General features: G+C 30.2%; 2 protein-coding genes across 2 annotated transcripts; one reads left to right on the forward strand and one right to left on the reverse strand.

Annotated features, from left to right (window-relative positions):
* Nucleotides 1-224: 224 nt before the first annotated feature.
* On the forward strand, nucleotides 225-2,725 carry OCT59_000360 (uncharacterized protein; the record flags this gene model as incomplete). The annotated part of the gene is made up of 4 exons (XM_066138774.1): nucleotides 225-343; nucleotides 750-1,061; nucleotides 1,140-1,622; nucleotides 1,696-2,725. The coding sequence occupies 4 exons, from the start codon at nucleotides 225-227 to the stop codon at nucleotides 2,723-2,725; spliced, it is 1,944 nt and encodes a 647-aa protein (XP_065988238.1).
* Nucleotides 2,726-6,637: 3,912 nt separating this feature from the next.
* On the reverse strand, nucleotides 6,638-8,338 carry OCT59_000361 (uncharacterized protein; the record flags this gene model as incomplete). Its single annotated transcript, XM_025332621.2, has 1 exon — nucleotides 6,638-8,338. The coding sequence occupies one exon, from the start codon at nucleotides 8,336-8,338 to the stop codon at nucleotides 6,638-6,640; it is 1,701 nt and encodes a 566-aa protein (XP_025169641.1).
* Nucleotides 8,339-24,859: the final 16,521 nt, after the last annotated feature.

Consider the following 24,859-nt stretch of genomic DNA (forward strand, 5'->3'; position numbering starts at 1 on the left):
TGATAAAAAACGAATCATACTATGATTTTTTCTTTATATACTTTATATAGTAATCTCTGTACATACTAATACATACATAGATCATTTTAACCGTAAATTCTCAATCGTACTACATAACTTTCGCATTAAATCATTATTCGAAATCATGTAACCCGTAAAATTAGATCCAGCTACCATGTGACGCGGTTAGTAAAAGACGAAAATTTTTTGAATAATCGTACAAAATGTCCTCAAAAATTACTCAGGTCTTTCGTAGGACCGTTTTCCCAACTCACTTCGTTTCTCCTCAAGTTCAATGCCTTCAATCACCGAGACCTTATTTGCCACTTTCAAGAACTCTAAAGTATTGGAAGTAGGGATGGCAACGGTCACGGTCATTAACCGGTTATGACCGGTCATGACCGTGACCGATATCGGTCGGTCAAAGACCTCTGACCGACCGTTTGACCGACCGTTTAACCGATCCTGAAAACGTTTGCGAAACGTAATTTAATAAAAAAAATGTTTCGCAAACGTTTTTTTAATTATTTTAATAGAAAACGTTGCGAAAACGTTTTTTATTAAGTATTTCAATTAAATTACGTTTCGCAAACGTTTTCAGGATCGGTTAACCAGTCGGTCAAACGGTCGGTCGGTCGGTCAAAGGTTCTTGACCGGTTATGGCCGACCGATGACCGACCATGACCGACCGTTGCCATCCCTAATTGGAAGTCTTGGGAGGATTTAAACCAGAAATATAAGGATTTAAGCCAGGAATATAAGGATTTAAGCCAGGAAAATAAGGATTTAGTCCAGAAAAATAAACTTTTGAGAAACAAATTAGAATTTTATAAATATCGGTATCCTAATGATAAAAGAAGATGGGTGGTTAATGGTAACATTGAGAATGAATCCCGTAATAATGTATATTTTGTTGATCTAGAGGAGACGAATGTTCCACTCCTTGATATGATTCTGAAAGGAGAATTTGTGACTTTATATGGTGCAAGGGCCTCCGGAAAATCTACACGTGTGGATCAAGTTATGGAAAAGTTGAAAAGCCAGGGCATTATTTGCATTTAGTAAGTTCTATTTAGTAAGTTCTGACTTTCTGATCACGTTGCTTTCAGTATAAACTGTTGTTTTTTCCCTCGAAACAGTGTAACTTTGGAGCAGATTAACATGGAAACCAAAGATAGTTTCTGGTCGTCAATGGGTTTTGCACTTCACATTAGTGCTCCTAAATACTTTGGAAAAGCTGATGTCAAATCTTCTGGTGATTTTCGGCTAAAGTTTCTGAAAGAACAATGGAATGATAATCGTGTTGTTCTCTTCATTGATGAGTTCGATATATTGTTTGAAGCACATGATGATATTAAATCCTCATTTTTTGAGGTAATTCATGCTATTAAAAACACAAAGGAAAATTATGCTCTCTTGTCTTCGGTAGCCATCGGTCTCTTTAGTATTTTACGTTTGAGTTCAGACAGAATAACCACGTCTCCATTCAACATTAACAATCCATTTAGGAACCCAAATTTCACGCTGGAACAAGTGCAGTCAGTATATAAGGAGTTTGAGGATGACTTCAAATTGACAATTGACCCGGAGATCATTGAGGATATCTACAATCGGACAAATGGGTATGTGAAGCTGATAGAGAGTTGCGTGAAATCAAAATCTGAAATTTAATTCATGATTTGGTTATTTTGACAGGCATGCTGCCCTTGTCTGCCTTTGCGGAAAAGCTATCAATTCAGATTTAATGTCAAAACTTGATGAAAATAGAAGGCTCACCTCCTTAACCTGGTTAAACTTTGTTATCAATTCTATGCAAGATACGATATTTGATTATAACACCTTCAGATGGATGATTATTATACTTCAAAAGAAAAAAGTCAGGCCTGCTATAGAACTTCTTCGATCTGTTTTCTTAGGATCTTTCAAATTTGTGCCAATCTATGACTCTGAAGAAAAAAAACTAGCAGAATTTTTGACAGCCGAGGGGGTGCTAATGAGGGATGAAACGAAAAAGAATAATTTCAGAATGTCATCTATTTTTGTAGATGATCTGATTCAGCGACGACTTATTCCTGCATTATACAAGTCTGCCCCGACATGTGCAGTCCCCTTAAAAAAAAATGATACCCTGGATATTCTCAAGATTTTGCAGACGGCTATCCGGTTCTTTGATAAAGACATCATTTCTAATGCATTCATTAAGTCATTTAAAGTTGCATCTACGTTGTATGTAGATGGTCAAAAAGAAACTCAAGTCCCTCAAGAAAATGTTTACAACACAGAGCTTATCAGGATCCTAGTTAATTGGCTTGTCAGAAATAATGGATTTGAGGTCACTGGACAGTGGCATATGGTAGAAAGTCATGCCAAAAAACATGTTCATACGTATAGCGATATAGTAATTACAACGCAACGTCAAAGAATTGTTCTCGAACTTTTAGCCACCGCAACAAAGGAAGACCTTGATGAACACTTTGAAAGAGTACTTGAGTATGCTGAAAAACTATCTGCGGACGATATTTGGATAGTACATTTTACATGTGAAGATCGTTATGCAACTGCAACTCATAAGAAACTTCATTGGCCACCTGATGATAGAATTAATGTTATACACTGCTTTCACAACCGGATACTTGAAAATGTTCTAATTAATGTCCGATATGTAGATAGCTCTGGTACCATTAAATATATTACAGATGAGGCCATACCATTAAATCTTAGTTAGTTTTATACACTATAACTGAAATAATTGCTTATTAGTATTTAGTTAATATTTGTGTTAATTGTAAAAATGTAAATATAAAAGCGAGAAAATATCTTTATGTAACGTGATGCTGAATTTATTATTACGAATTTGCGATAAAAAATATATAATGCGTATAGGTAAATAATAAATACAATAAGAGAGTGTAAGAGTAGTAAACGAAACATGTGATGCTATAAAAGAGGGAGGGAGTACGCGGATTCTAGACCATTCAATAAGTCCCAGCATCAAGTTATTTCTTACCCCATACTCTTTTTCTACAATAGAACTCCGAAACACATATTTACGGAATTTCCATCTATTTATATCACTCCCACCTATACAATATAAAATAATATTTCTCACAAGAAAACTTCTTTGAGATTAAGTAATTTCGAGCCTAAAAGCATAAATTCGGGATTAATAAATGAGATAAAAAAAATAATCAATGCAATATTTTTTATTTATGTTTACCTCTACGATTCATTTTCACAACATTCCATTCTGCCTTATATTTAAGAAATTAGTTGCTTAATGCGTTATAATAATGGTATGTTGATTTTTTATTGCCAGTATGATACTGCACCAAATTTTGTTGATGCTGAAAATCGATGATACAGTGCATACAACTTAGTCACAACAACTAAAATTGATGATCAATTATCGCCATACACTATAGTATGCCGTCTAATAAGAATAACAACTCCATTAATTATTGTCATAAACCATAGTATGCTACCCGAACCTTTCATCCGATCTAAGTTAGAGCCCGAAAGAGTATAATATTACTAGCCCAAAAAATTTAATATGGGTACCAAATCCTTTTTGATTATCCTGATTATAATTTCACCAAAAGAGGCCAAACCTAAATTATAAATAAAATTTAATAAAAAAAAATTATTAATTGCTAATTAATAATCAAAAAACTCACTTGAAAATATCAAATTTGCCGCAGCAGCTGATCCTATAAAAAATAAATTTATTAAATATATTAAATAAAATAAATTTAATAAAAAATAAGTATAATAAAAAAAAAGTTAGTAAAATAAAAGAAAAATGTTGATGAATAATTAATAACAAAAAAAATAATTAATAATTAATAATCAAAAAAACCCACCTGCACATATAATTTATCGCAGTAGCTGATTTCTAATTATCACCAGTGACTGAAATTATGACAATCGACCAGCATTAAAAAAATATAGTGCCGGTAAAAATTGATAATTCTGGCCAACGATGATGATCACTCCAGTGATTTAAAGTAAAAACCATAAAAAAAATAAATATAATAAAAAAAGTTAATAATCAAAAAAAACCCTATTAAATTTTCCGCGGCAGCCTATCCTTTTACTAAAATCATTAAATCAACAAAAAATATAAAAGCTAAACTAATAAAATAATAAAGTAAAGTAATTTAATTATTATTTAATAATAAAAATATACTAAAATATTAAAATTCCGCTTACTAGAATTAATATAGCATGCTACTAATTTATCTTGACCATCCAATTTAATGTTGGCTAGTTTTCAATCTATTATCTAGTTTTTATAATATCACCTTAGAAATAAGAAAGTAATATTCACTATTTTTTTTACAATAAATATTTAAAAATCATTTATTAATATTGAAAAAATAGTAATTAGCCAGTTTATTTGATGGTTATTAGATGATCCATTAGATTATCCGGATAGTTTTAAATTATATTTATTTAAAATAGTTATTGTTATTTATTAACAAAGAAAGCACTATTTTTTGTTAATAAAATATTTTTTTATTTTTATCTTTTTACCTTTATAAATAAAAATAAAAAAAAAGGCTCATTTTTTTAATTTGGATGACTAATACAATGTAATCGAAAAATTGTCTAGGCATCAAAAATTTTAATAATTTTGTGCACAAATAATATAATACTGTCACAAAATAAAAGTTATAAGTTAGATATATTTATAGCTAAAATTATTAAGATAACTGCCAATCCAGATCATGCCACAGATCCTGATCATCGTCAATATCTCATTCAAAACTAATATAAACTCTTTCTGTTAATATTGATGTTGATGTTGATGTTGATGTTGATATATTGATATTGATATTGATATTGATATCGATATCAAATTTTTTTTATGATGCTTCCTTTTTGGGAATGTACTATAATCAACTATAGCTAATTACGTACAACAATATAAATTGAGATCATCTGACACCAACAACTATATAGCGCAATCTGTATATGGTGTTAATAATAATAATTAGCAAAATATTAACGTAACTAATTAATATATTTGATTATTTATCATATTTATTCTTTTTCTGTTAATTCTATTTATTAATTGTCTGAATTTAAATGAATTCTTTCTGATCGTGAATATGCATCTTCTAATATTAAGAATTTGATAAACATCAGTTGAATTATTCTAAAAACCCCTTCTTCCGGTTGAACCTTTATTAAATTTGATAAAAGTTATAGCAATTCCCGAGTTTCATCATGAAAATAATTAATTAATAAAATGAAAAATTCAAGAAAGAAAATAAATTCTCATCACTAATCTCACGAAAATTCTAAATTCTATATTTAATTAAAGAGCCAATTAAAATAATGGTTTCCCTTTTTTAAGATCCTAAAGAAAAAAATCAACGAAATATTTCTACATTTTCTTTTTTTTAGGCAGTTCTTGCAGTCTTCCTGGACACGACATTTTGGTACAAATCAATACTGCGATTCTAAATCAATCAGAATACTGATCTCCTTAGAGGGAAAGTAGATTAGTTTTTTCTTGTTTTTCATTTAAGTTATTTATTATTATTTTTTTTAAGCAAATTCTCATTTAAATTATTTTTTTATTTAAATTTTTTAAAAAAATTTTCATCCTTATTAAATAAACTTGTTTTAATAACTTACAACAAATATGGTTTACAATAAAATTAATTGCGGCAGTCGTAAATTTGTCTGAATTATGTTACGCTCTAATGAATCAGAACGGAATCTACACCTATACATTGATTCTGTGGCTTGGTTTGATATACTCACGAATATACCAAAGAGATGATGCTTCGAAATTATGTTAATAATGTGAGAAAATCATATCGTCCATCACCTTCTGAATAATATTTTCACCACGCAGAATGCGTTACAAGTGAGTACTCGAGTGATAACCACATTTGAATGAATTCTTGAATAATAACAAATTTTTGTCCTAGATCAATAGAGTTGTGCTCTTTATCTCTGTACTCTAAATATCGTCTCGGGCGCCCATGCAATGAGAATTAGCGAATAGTACTATTTGATAATAATATAGATGCGACAGAATACAAGGCGAAAGGAAATTTAACTTTAAGATAAAATTGTCTTGTTTTCTCTATCAAATTTAAAATAAACAAGGAACTTGCTATTTTAGTCATTAGTATTTAAAGAAGTTGTTAATAAGTTTAATAAATTTGAAACTAAAATAAGTGTCTAGTAGACTGCTTTTCAATGAATAGGGATCTAAAGACGTTGTTGATAAATGATAAAATAAGAAAAATGGAAAAAATATAAAGCTATGAACAGACTCTACTCATTAAGGTTTAATTGATTGTCAAGAACTTGAAACTTCTTGAGTTCGCATGAGACTGGATATAAATAAATCTTATGACATAATATTTGAAAATTAGGCAAAATAGTTATTATAAATTTATAACAATTCAGTAAATACAATACTTTTTCATTTGCTATTTTTATCAACTTAAGAATAAATAATTTTAAATGATTTAGGTGGGTGTACAGTAAGTTTATTTATTGCACGGTCCTATAGGACAAGTTCTTTAAATCAAGATTATTATACACACTGGTAAAAGTGTAATAACATATATACAAGCAAAATTTTAAAAAAAAAATATCATGAAAAAAGTAAACTTTATTCCTTAATTAGTTCTTGTACAAAATCAAATAAATGTATTGACAAATCTATTGACAAATCAAAATAATTTAAAACTTGAATACCATACAATTCAAATCCCTTCATCTCATAACACAGAGAATAAAAACGCCCAAATTTAATACTTTCTATAATAGACAAATATTTAACCCTTTTCTTTTTCACAATATATTCCTTTATATAAAGAATAATATCATCTGTTACTTTAATATTTTTGATTAACAATTTTTTAATAAAGGTATTTTGAGAATTTTTTAAAAATGTTTCCAAATCACTTCCATTAATTGCAAGACGCAATTCCAAATATTCTAATTTAAAAGGAAGAATTTGTCCCAAATTTTGTAATATATTTGAACTTGATTCAATACAATCATCAATATTATTATCAACAATATCTTCAATACTATCAAAATAGCGAGTGGTACCATCAATTATAAGATAATTAAGATTTTGTTTAATATTTTCAATTAAGTTGAATTCTAAATAATTATTTTGAATATATCTCAAAGAAGAAGACAAAATTTTAATTTTACTACAATATTTTATAATAAATTGTGGTAATGGTTGGGAATTATGGACAAGATTTTCTAAATAACTGCCAGACTTTTGTATTAATGGTTCTAATAATTCATCCATTTTATTCAAAAATAAAGATTTTAATTTAAATGGTTTTGTAATATTAATAATCTGTTGAATAAATTTAGAATCTAGAGAATAACAATAAAGAATATGAATTGATTCTAAAACATTCAATTGATTAAATACTTCACTTAAAATATCTATATTTTTAAAATCAACATAACAAAATACAATTGTATTTAATGTATTTAAGCAATTGGAGTTTTTTAATGATAGTAAGGAATGGTTTAATGAGTAACCATTACAATTAAATGAAATCTTTCTAAGATTTACTTGAGATTTAATTATTTGTGATAAACTTTTTTCAACTATTTCAATTATTGAATGATCCTTTTCATATATTGGAAATTGAAAATAAAGTGATGAGATTGAATTGCAATTAGAATAGATTAATGTTAAAAGTCTTGTTATATTATTATTCATCACATTACTGGCTAATTTAAAATTTTTGATATTAAAAATGAAATTTGGATTTTGTAAAGTTAATTCAATAATCTTATCAACATCGCTATGTACAGAAATAACTTCAAAACTATGCAAATTGACTTCGGTTTCAATGAATAATAGAAATAATGACCTAAAAACTAGGTTTTTAAATTTTAACAATTGTGAACTATATGATAAATTTGCTTTTTTCATAGAATAATTGAAAACTGACTTTTTGGTTGGTTTGAGTATTGGATAACTAACAGCTTCAAACCATTCTTCAATAGAATTATAAACTTCATATGTATTTAAATGTTGAATGAATTTAGGATAATTAAATAATGTATTTGTAGGAAATAATTCATTATGAATTACATATTCATTTAATTTCGTTTTATCATCATCATTTAAATAATGTAAATAAATTTCAATACAATGATAATTTTTAGTTGGACTTGAAAAAGGATTTTCCCATAATAATGGGATTGCTAAACTACACCATAATCTATTAACCAATATACACGAATGTAATGTTTTATAATCATAATGAAAATATTGTATAATATCGTCTATTAACTCTGGTAAATCTCCTGAAAATAACTTTGAACACGTCATATTGTTAAACGAAAAGAAAGGAGAGAAAAGGGGGATTCCGAAATTAGAAGTTACGCCATTTTATTATTTCATTTGTCAAACAAATATATTACACATGATCGCTATATAAAAATGTTGTGCGACAAAATTTATTTTATGTGAAGTCGGTAAGACTATCTTGTTGTGCGACAAAATATCGGAACTACAAACACCGAAGTGATACGATCACGTGACGACTCCAGATGGTGGTGTCCCGAAAATTAAAACAGTCTACATAGAATTCATACAAGCTTCAATGTGCACTAGCTTAGGGTTCTTGTGTTTTATAGCTGTTTTTTTAATATTGTAAACGGGTAATTAATTTTTTAGCCTATAACCTTTTGTATTGGAGTTGGAGGTTTTGAGATTTCCGATAAAACGTTAGGTTTTAAATAAAGTTATTGCGTTGTTGTCATGAATTTTGGAAAAAAAAAAGTTATTAATCATAAACAAATAAAAGTTAATATTACATTTTAAAGTATTTGTAAATAAAAAAAAAATGTGATCTTTTTATACTTTTTTTTAATGTATATATATATATATTTTTTTAAGCCTATTAAAGTTATTTTTTGGTAAAGATTTTTGATAAATAATAAATCTGTTAAATTATATATATATATATATATATTTTTTATGGAGTTTTTTGATTTTTTTTTTTGATATTAAGTTTGCTAAAAATTTTTTTTTTTGGTAGATTTTATACTAGAAACCAACAATCCGTCGATTTCCTTCCTCTTATGTTCCGATATCCCATATAATGACTTGTCGGACTAGCATGTATAAATAGTTTTGAATTGTATAATATATTTTCTACTTGCACCTAATCTATTCCATGTTAACTATTGTTAGTTTGTTACCGAAATTAGATCATTTGTTGATTACTAATTTTAATAATTTTAATTATTCTTTTTGGTTAGAATCATCGATCCTGAGAAGGTCGAATCAGTTATATTTTTTATAGACTGAACCCATTTTTTTTACGTGATTTTTTTTATATAAACATTTTTTCCCATTATTGCTTTTTTTTTGAATTATTTTTATTTAATTATTTTTTTGTTGTAACTTTTTTTGTTTTAATATAATAAAAAATTCAATAACGTTTAGATTTAGCCTATATAAATTAATTTTGAATTGCTGAGGTTAATCAGGAATTTTTTTTTTGTCAAATATTGAAATTTTTTCCTTTCTTTCGAACCGTCTGAATTTTTTCGATTCCCTTTTTTTTAATTTTCGTTTTTTTTTCTTGAACCGATCTTTTACTTTCAGTTCTTTCTTTTCTTTCAAATTTCTTCTTTTCTCTTTCGAAACACCTTTTTCTTTTCCATTTTTTAAAATTTTCATTTTTTTTCCTATTTTTTTTCATTCTTTCCCCGTTTAGATTTACATTATTTTTTTTCGGTCTTTGTTTTTAGACCGTATTATAAATTTTTTTTTGAATTTTTTTTTTCCGGTGTTTTTGGACCGAATTATTGTCTAAATTTTTTCAAAATTTTTTTCGGTACTTTTTTTTTCGGATTCTCTTTTTTTCGAAAAAAACTAACTAAATTCCTTATTTGAAAAATTATTTTATAAATGGCAAGTTATTTATTTAATTCTATTATTACTTATTTATATAATATTTGCATATAATTTAAACTAACTAAATTCTTTATTTAAAAAATAATTAATAATTTTAGTTTGTAAGTTATTTATTTAATTCTATTATTATTTATTTATATAATATTTAAACTAACTAAATTCTTTATTTAAATAATTATTTTATAGATAGCAAGTTATTTACTTAATTCTATTATTACTTTTTCATATTTTAAACAAATTAAATTTTTATTTAAAAAATTATTTTATAGATCGTAAGTTATTTATTCAATCCTATTATTGCTTATTCATATAATATTTACATATAATTTAAACTAACTAAATTTCTTTATTTAAAAAGTATGTGGAAGATCATATCACTGCAACGAAAATTATGAAAAAATATTTAAGAGAACGTAAATTTATTGTTTTTAACTTGACAATAGAGGTGCAAACTTTACCAACGTAACTGCCGTATCAAAGTCACGTCAATAACGTCACTGCAGATGCACATAGAAATTTTATAATAATTTATATAATATCGAGCTATGTCACGAGTTACAACCTTTCATTGACTTAATGAGTAACGTAGCTAATAAAGAAAAAGTCTGCACCCCTACTTGACAAGGCCTGAATCCAATAAATTAGCTGTTAGGTAAGGTGGAATACGCCATTGGACCTTACCGGTGAGAAATACCCGAGCTAAGTAGACCATTGGTCGTGTCCTGAACTAGTTTCACGAAAAATGAATTTTTTTATTTTATAGGCATAATAAATTAATAACATAATGTATAATGATTACAAAACTTTTTATAGTAACATCATGGACGTAACTTCATACAATTTTGACGTATGACGTAATTAAAAAATAATCAAATCATTAAAATAAATAAGAATATTAAATAAATTAGCATATTTTTTATTATTCATATATAATTAAAAATAATAACAATTACTGCTTCTTTTAATTAACAGCATTATTTAACATTTTTCTATATGCAATTTTACTATTACTATTTACTAGTATATAAACGAAGGATATAAATTCATAATGATAGCAGGTAAACAATTTACTCTAATCTAGTATTTAAAACATTATCAACTAATGTATGTCAATAGGATCAAATTCCATATTATTTTTAACTTAGTATTAGGTATATTTAGTTCTTCACGCAATCCATTTTCTCCATCCTGAAAGATTGGATTTTGTAGATCTATAAAATCTTCTAAAATTATAGTAAATTTCGAAACTTAAAAGCAGTTTTCAAATAAAAAATAAAAATAAAAAGTTTATATTATTTATATTAAGTATATTAAATTTAACAAATGTTTATTATATGTATAAAGTAAAAAATTTAAAAGTAATTACGTCAAAAGTTTATGTAAAGTCTAAAAATCTAAAAAATCCATATGGCACATGTCATTTATGGCGTCATACGACAATGTGACGCTACTGACGGGACACCCCATTCAGGTGATCATCAAAGGTTATAACCTTACGATTTATGTCACAAATGCATAGGTTATAACCTTATATGGGCGGCCCATGGGCCATAATTTAATGTCACGTGACCCAATTTTTAATTCTGGCCTGACATGCGCAATTTTGGCATGTTAATTTTGGAACACGTTACATGCGCTAATTACTGTACATATTACCCAGATGTAACATGCGGTGATTCAGACGCATGTTATTCATCTGTAACATGCGATAAATTGGGCGCATGTTACCTATCTGTAACATGCAGTGATTCAGACGCATGTTACGGATGGGTAATATGCGTTAATTCTGGCGCATGTTACTCATTCATAACATGTGCTAATTTGGGCGCATGTTACGCTTCTGTAACATGCGTTAATTCTGGCGCATGTTACTCATCCGTAATATGCGTTAATTCTGGCGCATGTTACTCATCCGTAACATGCGTTAATTCTGGTGCATGTTACTCATCCATAACATGCGTTAATTCTGGCGCATGTTACTCATCCATAACATGCATTAATTTTGTCACATGTTACACTTCTGTAACATGCGTTAATTCTGGCGCATGTTACTCATTCGTAACATGCGCTAATTTGGGCGCATGTTACGCTTCTGTAATATGCGTTAATTCTGGTGCATGTTACTCATCTGTAACATGCGCTAATTTAGACGCATGTTACACTTCTGTAACATGCGTTAATTCTGGCGCATGTTACTCATTCATAACATGCGCTAATTTGGGTGCATGTTACGCTTCTGTAATATGCGTTAATTCTGGTGCATGTTACTCATCTGTAACATGCGCTAATTTAGACGCATGTTACGCTTCTGTAACATGCGTTAATTCTGGTGCATGTTACTCATCCATAACATGCGTTAATTCTAGTGCATGTTACGCTTCTGTAATATACGTTAATTCTGGCGCATGTTACTCATCCGTAATATGCGCTAATTTGGGTACATATTACTGGCGCATGTTCCCTACAGTAACATGCAGTAACTCTAGTTTATATTCCTTACTGTAACATACAGTGATTTTAGTACATATTTTTATATCCAAAATACCTCAAAATCAATGCATATTATATTATAGAATATTGCATATTATGCATTAGAAATATATATAACTTTATTAAAGATGGCTATTTTTTTAAAATCAAAAAAATAATAAAACAATAAAAATAACAAAAAAAAAAATAAACAAAAAAAAATAAACAAAAAAAAAATAAAAAAAAATAAACAAAAAAAAAATAAACAAAAAAAAAATAAACAAAAAAAAAAATAAACAAAAAAAAAAAATAAACAAAAAAAAAAATAAACAAAAAAAAAAAATAAACAAAAAAAAATAAAAATAACAAAAAACAAATGATTTGCATAGTATATTTTAAAATTTATAAGTAATTAATTTTATGATCATGTAAATCACTTTACTGATGCAAATATAATAATCATTTGTTTTTTCTTATTCCTATATATTTAATTTTTTCTTTTTCATTTTTTATTTTTTTTATTTTTTTTTTTATTAATTTTATTTTTTTTATAATTTTATTTTTTTTTTTTGCTAGTTTTATTTTTTTTTTTGTTAATTTTTTATTGTTTTGCTATTTTTTTGCTGAAAATACTATTTCAAATAAATATAACAATTTAATATGAATTTTCTACTATAATATGTAGTAATCATGGCACATATTCCAGATGCTGTATATTATTTATTAATAAAATATGAAGTAATTTAGCATATATTCCAATGTAAATTTATAATGTATTTACAACAATTCTTGCATATATTCCTGATGTATAATATGCAATATTCTATAATATAATGCAGTGATTCTGGTAATACTTAGTTTAAATATTTGATGTTTTAAACATAAGAACATGTGTCAGAAATCAGAATCATTGTAGTAAGGAATATGCATCAGAGTTACTACTAGGAAACATGCGCCAGAATTAGTGCATATTACAGATGAGTAATATGTGCCAGAATTAACGTATATTACAGAAGCGTAACATGCGCCCAAATTAGCGCATGTTACGAATGAGTAATATGCACCAGAATTAACGCATATTACAGAAGCGTAACATGCGGTAAAATTAACGCATGTTACGGATGAGTAACATGCGCCAGAATTAACGCATGTTACGGATGAGTAACATGTGCCAGAATTAACGCATGTTACGGATGAGTAACATGCGCCAGAATTAACGCATGTTACGGATGAGTAACATGCGCCAGAATTAACGCATGTTACGGATGAGTAACATGCACCAGAATTAACGCATATTACAGATGAGTAACATGTGCCCAAATTAGCGCATGTTACAGAAGCGTAACATGCGTCTAAATTAGCGCATGTTACGGATGAATAATATGCACCAGAATTAATGCATATTACAGAAGCGTAACATGCGCCCAAATTAGCGCATGTTATGAATGAGTAACATGCACCAGAATTAACGCATGTTACAGAAGCGTAACATGTGGCAAAATTAACGCATGTTACGGATGAGTAACATGCGCCAGAATTACGCATGTTACGGATGAGTAACATGCGCCAGAATTAACGCATATTATGGATGAGTAACATGCGCCAGAATTAACGCATGTTACATCTGGATAACATGTACAGTAATTAACGTATGTAATGTGTTCCAAAATTAACATGCCAAAATTGCGCATGTTGGGCCAGAATTAAAAATCAGGTCACGTGACATTAAATTATGGCCCATGGGCCGCCCATATAAGGTTATAACCTATGCATTTGTGACATAAATCGTAAGGTTATAACCTTTGATGATCACCCGAATGGGGTGTGATGGGATGGGAAAATTCCATTTTTATAATAAATGAATAAATCGGAATTTTTGCTGTATTATGGAATTTTCATAAATTTTAATGATTTTATTCCAACACGTGATAATTAACCAATCATAGATGTGGATTAGCGTATTTTAAAAAATTTTTTAAGGGATGAAAATGAAATTTATCAAAATGCCTCCAACTTCAACGGTTACTGTTTTTTCGCGTGCACGAGAATTTTCTGAAGACTTTTTTGCGGATAATGGAAAACTCATGTGCCATTTTTGTGATCATAGTATTAATTTTCAAACAAAAAATACAATTACTGCTCATATAGGTTCTAAAACACATATTCGTAATAAAAATGAGAAAAAAGAACAACAAATAAAAAAAAGACAACCAACTATTCAAACTATCCTTAATGCATCTGAAATTAAAAAAACTGCTGTAAATAATTTAGTAGATGCATTTGTAACAGCTGATATTCCATTAGAAAAAATAGATAAACTTCAAAATTGGTTGTGTGAAAATTGTAATGAAGGAGGCTTTATTCCAAAATCAGATACTTTGCGTCGTGATTATTTACCAAAATTATTTGAAGATCATGTTAATCAACTCAAAGAATATTTTCGTGGCAGACAAGTTTCAATTATTATAGATGAAACTACAGATAGTAAAGCACGAAGTGTAGTTAATATACTTTTTAGCTATAATGGTGTAACAAAATTAGTTCATGTTGATTATTTAGAAAATGTTAACAATTGTACAATTGGACAACTTTTAATTCAAACTTTGGTTCAATGGGGAATTTCTTTTGATCTACCACAACTAATTGCATCAGATTCTGCAGCCTATATGAAGAAATGCTATCGTGATGTATTAAAACCACTCATGCCGCAACTAGTCCATCTGCCTTGTTTAGCACACATATTAAACCTTATTGGGTTAGTATATTTTTTATTTAATATAAATTATTAATACATTAAAAAGTAATTTAAAATATTTTTATTTTTTAGAGAGGCGTGGGTGTCAATTAATTATTTTCAAGTTGTGCATCAATTACTTGCAAATATCAAACAAACTTTCGTCTATAGTAGAAGTCGAAAAGTACGTTACATATCATATCTTCAACGTCAAGGAGTATCTAATCCAAAAAATATACCTTTATCTAATACAACAAGATGGAATACTTGGTTTCATATAGCATTTCATGTATATCAAAATTTGGATTATATTCGTGGATTTTATAATGAAGAAGGCAAAGAAAATTCAACTCCAATAATTGAAAAGATAAATTCAGCTTTCACAGACCAACAAATCAATGGGCGTATTGAAATATATTTAACATTTATTCAGGAAAATGCACAGCAATTTGTAGCTGATCTTGATTTTTTTTAACAAGAAAATAAACCAATGTTTCCATTTATTGAACAAAGATTACAACAGCTTGAAGCACGAATAACTATGGGAAAAACTATGACTAATGTTGGATCAACTATGGATTTAGTATTACAAAAATTTAATTTTCCTTTAACAGCATTTTGTCCAGTATTTCAACAAGCATATCACGCAGCTTACAAAAAACTTGAAGATCATGTATTACGTTCTTTATTTAGAGCTGTTCAAGTTTTTGACCCACGATTTTTATCATTAACAACTGCTAATCGAGATATCTACTCCTATAAAATTATTAGAGAACTGGCTAATCCATCAACGTTTCTTATTCAAGAATAGAGTTTGGAATCGATTAAGGTTAATCGATTAATTAATTGACTAAGACGGTTAATCGATTAAGGTATCTCAAAAATCGGTTAATCGATTAAAATTATCAACCCATAATTCTGGTCAAATTATCTAATGCGGCCCAGAGCTGTGAATTTTTGGTCACGTGTTCTCCGAACTTGGAAGAATTTGTATTAATTTTTTAATGATAATAATAATAAATAAGACTTTCCTATAACTAAATTTATGATCAAAAACAATTTGGTGCAATCTGCGGTCAAAAAAAAAAAAATTTTTAATATTTTAATATTAATCGATTATTAATCGATTAAGGTTTTTTGGTCGGTTCCAACCTCTATTCAAGAATGGTCAATTTATGTCAATATAAATTTAAATCTTATAGAATTTTCTGAATTAAATGAATTTTGGGATAAAGTTTCATTACAACTTCCTCTTTTAGAAAAAATAGCACAAAATTATATATGGTTGCCAATCTCTTCCTGTGCGGTAGAAAGAAGTTTTTCTGCATATAATAAAATTTTAGATGACGATAGACAAAACTTAAGTCCAGAATCACTTAGATTTCTTACTATGATGTATTTTAATAACCAAAATAGTGATAAATAATTACTATAATTAGTAAAATTTATATTGGAATAAAATCAGAATTTTTGCTGTTATCGTGATAAAAATTTATGATTTGATATCGGAATATTCCCGGGTCTCTGACGGGACGTTGAAAATAATGACGTAACTACCTAAGGTTAAAAGTCTGCGACTAATAACCAGGTGATGTTTAGAGTATCACGTGCCTTTCGGGAACTATAATTCGTATTCACTGAACACATTATTTGGAGAAAATCAATCCAAGAGACCGGGCCACAGCTGACTTATTTCATCATGTGTATGAAAAAATTTTACCTGTAAAAATACTGAATATAAAAAAGGCAAAAATCTCGTACGTTACATGAGGGTGCAAAATGAAATTTTTTTATTGGAACTGTAAGTAATGTTCTACCAGGAGCACAAAATATATTTATCGCAGATAATGAACTTATTTATAACACTGTTCACAAAGAAATTTTTTATAACGAACTAATTCTGTTTCTACCTTTCTTTCCCTATAGTTAAAATTTCAGAACATTTGTTACAAACATAACTCCAACGAGTAAAAAAAAAGAAACATAAGCGTTATTTATCACCTGACATCATTGTGAAAACTGTTACTTATTCTCTTTCAACTTCAGAAGACGGTTTGTGTCTATTTTGATTAAAACTTATACTACGATTTTACAAATTTCACGGAAACGGTTTGTGTCTATTTTGATTAAAAATTATACTACGATTTTACGAATCTCCTTTATACGTATAATAAGGCTCCATCTCTCGAAAGACTCTACCAAGAGATTCTTGCATATTTACTTGGAGCTGCTTGTCGAAATTAGTGAATTTCATCATGTCAAAATTGTCAAAATTATTTTTCTATTTCGTCATTTGCATTTTGGTCAATTTTACTAATAGAATAATTTCGTCATTTCGTCATATTGAAATATCGAAATTATATTTACCATTTCGGCAATGGCCTTTTTATTTTCGGCAAGCAACTTTAGAGCTGCATCACAAATTCCAACTCAAAAGGAAACAGGCCGATACTGGTTCAAAAAACAAGAACGAATACAACATAGATATACTCAACTTGTAATTCATTGGTTGTAACTTATGGAATGTGTCAGGCTTTACAGAATGTATAACTACAATACCATTTCATTGTCACCTAATATTTGCGAACAAATATCGTCACCTCTTCAAGGGCCCGTTTAACGTTTCGTTTTACAAACTGATAGGCAGCCCATCTTGCATCAGAACTATTTTCCGGGTGATTTTCCATTTCCTTACACACCCATGCCAAAATTCACGAATGAGTACGCCATTATACACATATTCTTATACAGATTTTTCGAAGAAATCCAGACTCCGTTTACTTTATTTTTTCGTATACTTCTTCTGGGTGAAATGAATCCATGTTTTTATCGTGATTAGCAGTTAGTGCCTAGTTACAACTGAAAAATAGTTATACGCCTGCCACATAAGAGACTGAGCAGAGAGTAAATCAGAACTGGGTAAGAATTTCGGGAACATATGATTATAAAGTTATAGCCGCAGATGTTGCTGCTAGAAGTGAATTGTGACAACGACAAATTTGTAGAACATACCAAATATCGCCTAGAGAGCTCATGTAGTATGACGCCAGCAGATTACCCTAGTAGTCAGTAGCTTTTTTAATGAAACCATCATTGGCGAAATTCTTGACCCCCGTTCTCTATTGTAACATAACTAGTCATACCATTCTCATAGTAAATACTTTCTCTAAAGGATACGGTAGGGATGCCAAAAGATTATGGGACTCAGGCAAATAGATCCTCTACTGTAAAAGCAAGAAAAAACAAATAATCAACAACAGTCCAGAACAAGATGCGTGAATACTTACCAAGTGCAAGTAGCAGTGACTTATTAAGGTAACGTTATGCGATTACGAAACGGGAATCTTAGTGACTGTTTTAGACAGTTCCTATTTCTTCGGGAAAGATATATCCATACTGTCTTGTGTTACAATACCACTAACTGATATTTATATCCACCATAAGAGGCGATGTAATATCCGAAATTTTAGCGACCAGAAGTCGTCAAAGTCATGCAGTAGTTCATGCTCAGCATTCTGAGAATAAAGAGCAGATAATGCCTATAATCTCCTGGTAAAAAGTGTCATCCCTAATTAAACAAAGAAAATACGTATATTGCATCTAATATTGATAGTTCGAATGGAGTTGAAAAACATTGCAATACATGAAATGATCTCTACTGAGATCAAAGTCAAGGTAGAAACAAAAGATGATGAAGTGAAAATTAATGAACTCATTTCGGTTCTTTCTTCTGGTGAAAAAAACAGGTATATATCCAAAGTTAAAAAATTGACATTAGGGGTTAATTATGAGACATTTCCCGATACTGGACTATCCGATACTGGACTATACGACGATGTTATTGGCGAAGAATGGTGGGATAATTCGTGCAATACTGTGATTAAACTATTAATCGAAAATAATCATCTGAATTTGGAATGTTTCACCCTCTACTGTTTTGAAATTGGGAGGATTGACCTTTCAGAATTAATCTCTACTAATAGTAAAACACTTAAAGAAGTTCAAGTATTCACAATGTGCGGAAAGATCACGGATCAACATATAAACATGTTTAGCAAACACTGCAATAACTTGGAATTTTTCTCTATGACGGTTCATCCGCTTAATTGCTTTGAAGTTAATAGGTATATTACAGACAAGGCAGTAATAAGACTCGTTTCCGCAAATCCAAAGATAAAATATTTAGATCTTGGTTCGTGTGAAAAGTTAACAAATATATCTCTAGAATGTATCGCTTTGTTTTGTGAGCATATCTGAGAAATAGACTGTTTTAGTACTAGCCGTATAACGGATGTGGGCCTTTACATACTTTTTGAAAAAGTAGGAAAGGAATTGCAAGGAATTTCATTGAATAGGACCCAAATTACCAAAAATGCACTAAATCTCTTCCCTAGTAGTGAGCAATTAAAACGAGTCTCATTAGAGGGTTGTAGTCATATTTCACCCCAAGATATAAACGCCATCAAAGGTCTTATGCCAAAGACTAACTTCATTTACTAGTAAGAAATCCTTGAACAGAATTTTGGTAAAAATGACACCGAAAATCCGATAAGATAGTTCCACAACATAGCCGTATCTTAATGGATGAAACGGGAAAAAAAGCACGACTTAGTAGAACTATAATACGTACTGTATAAACTTATACCTAGCTTTTACTGCCCTATAGACGTAACGCAGGGATTTTTTAGCAATGTTTTTACTATCCCTATGTGTGTAGATGTTTAATGCTTTGCTAGCATTGTCTATATCAAAGCTTTCATGGCTCCGCCAGGACAATACCGCATGAACCTATGGTGTTTTCAACTCATTCTGCGCTATTCATGACTACATTACTATGTGGAGTACTTTGATATACTCTCTGTGGCTAGAAATAACAAATAAAACTCTTAAAAATAGCACTACATACGTAGGTCTGCGGGAATTTTCATACTATTCCTCGGTAACGATGTAAAAAAACAGATAGAATATCCAGCATGACCCCGCATGAATTTACATTCTTCAGTAATGATTGTTAATTTATCTGCGGATACCACTAGACGGAGCCTACGAAGTAAATTTACATAGTCCCACTGGTTACTATTTTCCGTAAGATCATAAAATATGTAATTTTTGTGTTATTGTTTTTCGGTAACGATTGAAATTGACACGCATATTGCACCGTGCAGTAGATGGTTACTACTCTCTGAGTACGAAGGTAAATCATAGTATCCAATACTGTTGTACTACTCTTCGGTGATGATGGAAAAATATTGCATATGATTTCGCTGCATATTGTTTGTGTAATTTAATGAATGAGTTACCACTTTTCGGTAACGATAAATTACTACTACATAACATATTACGCAATAGATTACACTAGTTACTATTCATTAGCACGATGGTAATTTGTAGCTATATAGCTCTCATGCAATAACTAATGTAGTCATGGCGTATTGCATTGGTGAGCATTATTTTTCCTTCGAAAAGAGGCGAAATATGTACCCTTTGGGTGGTTATACTAGGTTATACCCTGAGCGTCTTGCCCTACCCATAAAACCAAATGTTTTATATAGGAGATCTGCTCCTATGGGTACTACGTAAATTCCATCCTTTACGCTTTTAGCCTATGAACGTAGGTTCTTAGAACCTCCTCCCTCTACGCTTTTAGCGCCCTTCAGGTAATTTCATGGAATGGGCCGAAGGCCCCTCGTTCCTTGAAAAATCATAGAGATTTTTTTGCGACCATGGATCTATTAATCATAACGTATAAATGATGGTTATTACAAACCCATTAATGGGTACATACCTTCTAGGACTTCGTCCTAGTTACTCCAGTTCTACTTCGTACCCGGAGGGTAGATAGAATCTAGGGCAAGACGGTCAGGCTAAAGCCTCCTCGTTCCTCGAAAAATCACTTCTTTGAATGTCCTAATGGACTAAAGATTTTTTTTGTATTCATTTGTCTATTATTTATTTATGGAATTGATAATGTATGAGAATTGTAAAAATAAATACAGGGCGCACCCTATGGGTGGTTTTACTGGTTGAGCGGCAAGAGTATAACTAGGCAAAGCCCACGCTCATGTACTCCGTAGAACTGGATTGACCTTATGAACACATTTCCTAAGACCTTTGCAGAGGAAGTTCCCTCTGGGGAGGGGGGAGAAATGTATCCATTAATTGGTTATCGATAACAATTGTTTCTACGTTAAGAGTAATAGGCATGGTTGAGCGGCAAGACGGTCAGTTCATAGGCTCAAAGGTCTTAGGAAATGCCTGGAGGGTATTGCGAAGCAATGTGTTCCTAATGCAATATACCGTCCAATATAGCCATTTCCCATGGACATCATTTCGAATAATTTTGCTCTTCGAGCAGGTTCTGACTGGTTACCACAGTATATACTTTTTTTACTGAAAAAAGAAACTCATATCGGCGTGTATGTCCATTAGTATTCCACGGAATTTTTAATTACAGTACCATAAAATGTTAATACATACGGAAGAAGACATAATCTCTTCCCAAAATTATATAACGATATAATGACAGATGTTTTTTAGTCTCGATATTTTTTCATACATATGGAGAAGACATGTCGTATACGCATCGTATTTTCGGATAAGTGCTGTAACAGATTCAGCAGAAACAAATTATAATGTTATGTAAGACCAAAGGAGATAGATTATGGTAACTATATATTAAGAATAATGCCATTTATACTTTCCTTGGAATTATTGGTCAACTCCCATATTAGTTCACTTTAAACAATTAGCGACCAGTAGTGTTTTAAATTAGCACACAGAGAGGTGCTCATAATTACCTTATCCGAAGTCAATGATGCGGTACCAGAAGTATCTGTCAGCACTTTATGAAGTGGAGAGGGTGATATAAAAAAGGATAAATGTTGTTTATTCTATGTCGCTCACAAATATCCCGTGCCATCCCTGTAATTTATGTATTATTAAAGTTTGAAAGAAATAAGAAATTTTGCTGCAGCATTGCTTTGCGTTTTCAGATCAATCATTTCACCTAATTTGTATGACACAATGATTCCTTTGCTCACATGTGTCATTAGTCTAGATACACGTTTTATTTATAAACGCAAATCCTAATCAGAATAAAAACAGCATTCACTTAGCTGCCATAGCTGTCTCAAAAAACAGTGAAACTGTGCGAAGCACAAACATTTGTATAAGGATTTCTGCGTTAATAGAATATACTGCCAAGTTTCATTCGAACGTATCAGTAATTGTTGACAAAAAAATGAACAGAAAATTTGGGGGATATTCCTAGACTAATTATATGGGGTTTCTACTGGTTACTACAGTGATTATGCATATGGTATTGATTAGGCCGTTCCAACTTGATTATTTGTTTAACGTCTACCACCCCCCTCTATTTTTTAAAAAATTTGAGATCTAATAAACACATATTATTAAATACCCCCTCTATTTTTGAAAAAATTTAAAAGCTAATAAACATATAATGATAAATAATCCCTTCTGAAATTTTCAAATTTTCCTATGTTTATTTATTTAGTTTGTTTAACTTAAGCCCCCCTCCCCCCTTAATTTTTTCAAAAGGCCTGGACGTTAAACAAACAATTAAGTTGCAACAGCCTTACTATCTAATCTCCAAAATAACGTGTAGTCCCCAACTTTTATATTTCTGATTGGGGCTAGTTCATCATTAGGAATCAAAATCCCTCCTATTGTCTTATCGGAATAAAACCAGTTTTCTGTAGTAGATGGGGGTACAAAATACCTTCTTCATCTTTATAAGTGTTGTAATCTACATGTACAGTAGGATATCATACTAATTCATTTTATATAATATTTATGTACGATCCCATTTTCATTCGTTCCCGATGCTACCATAATTACGTGGCACCGTCGGTTACTTAACATTAAATAACTTCCTATGTAAGGAAGGTTTTGATCAATCCCATTGTATTACCCATTGTATTATAGTAAAACAAACAGTTACATAAATCATTATGCTATATAACAAAAAGTACATAACATAATACTGTCTCATTACACCAAAAAATGTCTGGTATTTATCGTTGGCTTCTATTAACATTTATGTAGTATCTAGAAAAATTACGCATGAACTTAATATTCACATGTTTATCACGCATTTAAGATATTATTGATACCAGATTCATCCAAATGATCGATAAAAATTTTCTTTGTTGACTTCATTAGTGGAAATGTTGGTATCGCTGTTTCATCACTTGGTTACTAATGATATACAAGTGGAATCTCTCTCATACAGCTCTGAAAGAGTTCACTGTCCATTTTGTTATATCGCTTTCTTCTGCGTTTTAGTGTTCTAGAGAGTTCAGATGCTCTGTCACGAAACTACTCCACATTACATAGATTGCAACAACCCATATTCCAGCAAATATTCTTATTCCCAAATTGAGACAAAAATCATGAATAACTAGTTGAAATAAATACCGTGGGCGACAACTTGAGATGCATTATTGGAATTACGGTCGAATATGTCTTTAACTTTCTCATGGACATGAATTACTTCACCAGATAGTACTTAATTGATTACAACACAATTGGTAACAGTTAGGGCTAGTCTGGTAATTATTCCAATTGCTAAATAGGAGACATTGTTGTACGTAGGAACTTCCATTTTCAGTCTTTAAATGATTGAATAATTTAATCAAGGATCAAGCTCAAAAATTTTTTTACCGTATTTCATGAGAAGTATTTCGTATAATGAGCTTGCTGGGTATATTATAGTCCGGTTAATTCAGACCATACCTAGGAGGGATACAGAACGAAATGTTGTTGTGACGTCTGGAGTATTCGACTACTTTTAAGTTATCTTTGTCAACATTATGTGTTATTCAAACAGCTCAGACTGATGCAAAACTGCTTTAACAAGAAAAATGTAGCCTCTTTGTGTCTATAGGCTTTTATTTCTTCATATGCGATTTGTTTGTTAATCGTATACATTAAGTCACCTCACAAATATAAACGGTAAGATGCATATTTTCGAGGAATGGGTTTTTAAAGATAAATTATCAACATAAAGTTGCTGGGGTAACGAGTTTCTTGATATATCAAAAAAATTATTGGCATCATTGAGAGTGTGCAATTACGTTGATATTACTTGCATCTCACATACCAAGTATCTATCTTCGACAGTATTTCAGTCTGTTAAGATGATACAGTTATTTCTCCAAATTCCCAGCGCTTGGAGGACTTTACTTGGTAGTATCTTATACACTGCTAAATTGTCTACGAGCAAAGTAAGATTAGCCTTCGCCTTTCCATGGGAAACTTGTGGTCACGCAAGAAGTGACTCCTTAGCTCTCTTGTTTCGAGTAATAGCTTGTAGTCTTCTACTGTCATTCCTATGCTATGCAATAATTCCGTTAACCGTAAAATACTACTACTCTTGTCTTCCGATAAGGTCACACCCTTCTCGAGGTAATCTATCGCATACTTGGCTAACCTCCATTTTCTCTCCCTTTCTTTCTCACTATTTCGTTGTTAAAACGCATAACCTAGGGTCAGTATTTACGTAGGATATTCCTTTGAGTTCGTGCGGACTTGATCTGTTTTAACTGTGCATTTATGTTTCTTAATTGACTAACTGTGCCTTTCATGACTGAAATGGCGTCTTCCATGATCTTCATATTTTTTTTGCATCTTCAAGCATAATCACTACACTTTTTTGCATAATCTTTGTTTTCCCCAATACGCCTGCGAAGGTGACCAGA

This window comes from Rhizophagus irregularis, chromosome 1 (assembly GCF_026210795.1).
Source record: "Rhizophagus irregularis chromosome 1, complete sequence".
Lineage (NCBI taxonomy): Eukaryota > Fungi > Glomeromycota > Glomeromycetes > Glomerales > Glomeraceae > Rhizophagus > Rhizophagus irregularis.